Source organism: Otolemur garnettii, unplaced genomic scaffold, assembly GCF_000181295.1.
Source record: "Otolemur garnettii isolate 467f Iridium unplaced genomic scaffold, OtoGar3 scaffold00128, whole genome shotgun sequence".
Lineage (NCBI taxonomy): Eukaryota > Metazoa > Chordata > Mammalia > Primates > Galagidae > Otolemur > Otolemur garnettii.
Genome location: NW_003852523.1, coordinates 3,958,898 through 3,961,921, shown reverse-complemented (window position 1 = coordinate 3,961,921; position 3,024 = coordinate 3,958,898). Strand labels below are relative to the sequence as shown.

Genomic DNA, 3,024 nt, shown 5'->3' with positions numbered 1-3,024 from the left:
CTCTGTGCCCGTCTGTTCTGGGGATTCCTCTTCATGCTGCCAGCAGTCTAGCTGCCAGCCGGCTTCCTGCACCCCATCCCCCTGCCAGCAGGCCTGCTGTGTGCCCATGAGCTGCAAGCCTGTCTGCTCTGTGCCTGTCTGCTCTGGGGATTCCTCTTCATGCTGCCAGCAGTCTAGCTGCCAGCCAGCTTGCTGCACCTCCTCCGCCTGCAAGCAGGCCTGCTGCAAGCCCTCCTCCTGCATGTCCCTGCTCTGCCGCCCCCTGTGCAGGCCTGCCTGCCTGCCCACCTCCTCCTTACAGACAAGCTGTCCCCGCCCAGCCTCCTGTGTGTCCCTCCTCTGCCGTCCTGCCTGCTCCCGCCCAGCCTCCTGTGCGTCCCTCTTCTGTCGCCCCACCTGCCCCCGCCCAGTTTGCTGCAGCCTCTCCTTGGGCCAGAGGTCCAGCTGCTAAAGGGCACATCTCCCAGGCCAGCAGGGTCAGGTCCCCCTGTCTATGGCTGTGCCTCTCACAATATCCTCTGTCTAGTCTTGGCCTGGCTAGGGGGCTGTCCCTATCTGAAGAGGGGTCTCCTATGTCCCCACTGCTGCCCTGACCTCATGCTTCTCCTTCTCAGTGTCTCTGTTCCATGTGGCCTCACTAAACCTGTCAGCACCTCCTTGGCTGCCCAGTTAACTTACCGTGAGCACCTGCTTCTCTTCTATGACACTTGTGGTGAGGTCAGGGTTACAGCAGGGGCCAAACATTGGCCTCCTCTTGCCATAAATGTTTCTAGGAAGAAGTCACTTGACCCAGAAATCTCAGGGCATCACTTCTTGGCATTTTGGCTAAGATCAAGTGCAGAAATCACAGGCAGCATCTTCTCTTCTTCTGTGGTCAGCGGCGGGTCTCACAGCCTTGCTGCCACCGCCTGGGAGGTGCAGTCCCCACCCTTCCTGGCCCTGTACCTCCTCGCATGCCTTGGATGTGAGCATGGAGGGGTGCAGAGTCCCTGCTCTGTGAAGCTCCTGGCTGTGCAGACTGGCTCTCTTCTTCCCCAGCTGATTCCCCTGTACCCTGGGGGGGCTCCCTCCTGTTTCTGGCCATCACTGAAAGGAGTTGTTTCTGCTTTGCTATTTGTGGCATGAAGCCTCACAGCCACTCCCTGAAAGTGCCCAGGTGGGGATGTTCTCTCTTGTGGAAGGTAAATTACCTTTTGGAAGGTAAATTCCAGTGGCTACTGCCCACCTGGAAACCAAGGGGCAGGGCAACACCTCTGCTTCCAGAATTGCCACAGGCATGTGACTCAAACTGGGACAAGTGGGGTTTGCTAAATTGGACATTAAAATAAATGTGCAAACTATGAGAGGCTTTGATTTCTTGAGGGAAATGGTTGTGTAGAATTTGGCTTCCAGTTTTACTTGGGCAAAGAATTCCTAAGTATATACTTATGTGTCTGTATACACACACACACACACACACCACACAACAGAGACATATTCTGAGGAATGCACCAGCAGTCAGCTCTGTCTCCATGGGGATGTCACACACCCAGATGGCAGAGCCCACCACACACCTAGACTACACATTAATCTTTCACTTCTAGGCCACAAACCTGTGCAGCAGGTGACTGCACTGAATACACAGGCAACCGTGACGCAGGTAACAATTTGGGTAGCTATGTACAGAAAAGAAAATATGGTAATATGGCGTAAGAGTGGGTGGTCTGTCATTGACCCCAAATGCCTTTCAGGTTTAATCACTTTCAATTCCTAACCCTTAATTGGGTTAGGCTGGGAATTAATGGAATCTAAACTGCAAATAAGTATAAATCAAGTATTCCTTTTTCACATAACTTGAGCTCTGGGACGCTGTGTTTGTATTTATTTTTGGTTTTAATTTTATGCTATGTGTATGGTAAAATAGCATGAAATTTACCATCCAACCCATTTCTGGGTGCACAGTCCGGTGCATGGAGGACTTGGTGTGCAGCGTCCAGCTGTCCTGCTCCAGGACACTCCCATCTTCTCCACTGCAGCCCCTAGCCGAGCCCTCCAGTCTATTTCTGTCTGTCAATCTGACAGCCCAGGACCTCATGCAAGCAGAGTCACAGATTCATCTTCTTGTGTCTATCCTATTTCACTCAGCACGTGTCCTCAGGGTGCGTTCTTGTGGTGGCCTGACCAGACCGGCCTTCCTCTCCACCACCGAGCAGTGTTCCTCCAGGACGGGCCCGTCTGTCCGTCCAGCATCCAGTGACAGACGCTGGCGCTGCTCCTCTCTCGGCTGTTGTGAATAGTGCCTCCGCAAGCGTAGGAAGAGTGCAAATCTCTCTTCCAATCCTTTGCAGACTTGACCCAGAAGTGGAATTTCTGGATCATTTGTTAACTCTATGTTTAATTTTTTGAGGAACTGGCATCCTGTTTTCCACAGTTGCTGTATAATTAATTTTACACTCCACCATCAGCGCACAGTGCTCCAGTTTCTCCACATCCTCTCCCACACGTTCCTTTCTGTTTTAGGCTAGTAGCAACCTAATGCGTGGAAGTGTCCCCTGGGTTATACCACTGCTCAGCCCTTCCCACCCCGCCAGGCCCTACCGCGGGACACGCCCCGCCCACCATCCCCGCCCCCACAACGAGCTCCGCCCAGGTCGACCCCGCCCCCACAGATGGCCCCATCCCATCTACCCAGCCTCCTCAAACACCAAGTCTATCCCGACTACTGGCCGGGTCCCCTCACCTGCCCAGACCTCTTCGCCACCCTACCTCCTCTTCATAAGCACCACCTTTGTTAGCCACGCCTACACGTCCGCCCCACCCCTCTAGCCCCCACCCATCAGTCCCTGCAGTCCTGGGTTCTCCCCTCTAGCCCTCACCCATCATCCACCCCCTACCCGCCCCGCCCCGGGCCTCCCCCTCCAGTACTCCCCCATCAGGCCACACACACCCCACCTGCCCAGGGCTCCTCTAACCCTCACTCGTGAGCCCAACCCCTACCCAGGCACCCTCCTCTGGCCCTCACCCATGAGCCCCGCCCCTCCAGCC

The 3,024-nt window shown here is 55.0% G+C and overlaps 2 protein-coding genes across 2 annotated transcripts in view; both read left to right on the top strand.

The window, feature by feature from the left end:
• The window catches only part of LOC105887820 (keratin-associated protein 10-5-like), a gene marked incomplete at its 5' end in the record, with an annotated part of 1,264 nt that extends 813 nt beyond the window's left edge, over positions 1 to 451 (top strand). Inside the window, one exon of the mRNA XM_012810260.1 lies at positions 92 to 451. Within this exon, the coding sequence (XP_012665714.1) occupies positions 92 to 451 (360 nt within the window). The remainder of the gene's footprint in view (positions 1 to 91) is intronic.
• The window catches only part of TSPEAR (thrombospondin type laminin G domain and EAR repeats), a 76,534-nt gene that overhangs the window by 43,604 nt on the left and 29,906 nt on the right, over positions 1 to 3,024 (top strand). The window lies entirely within an intron of this gene.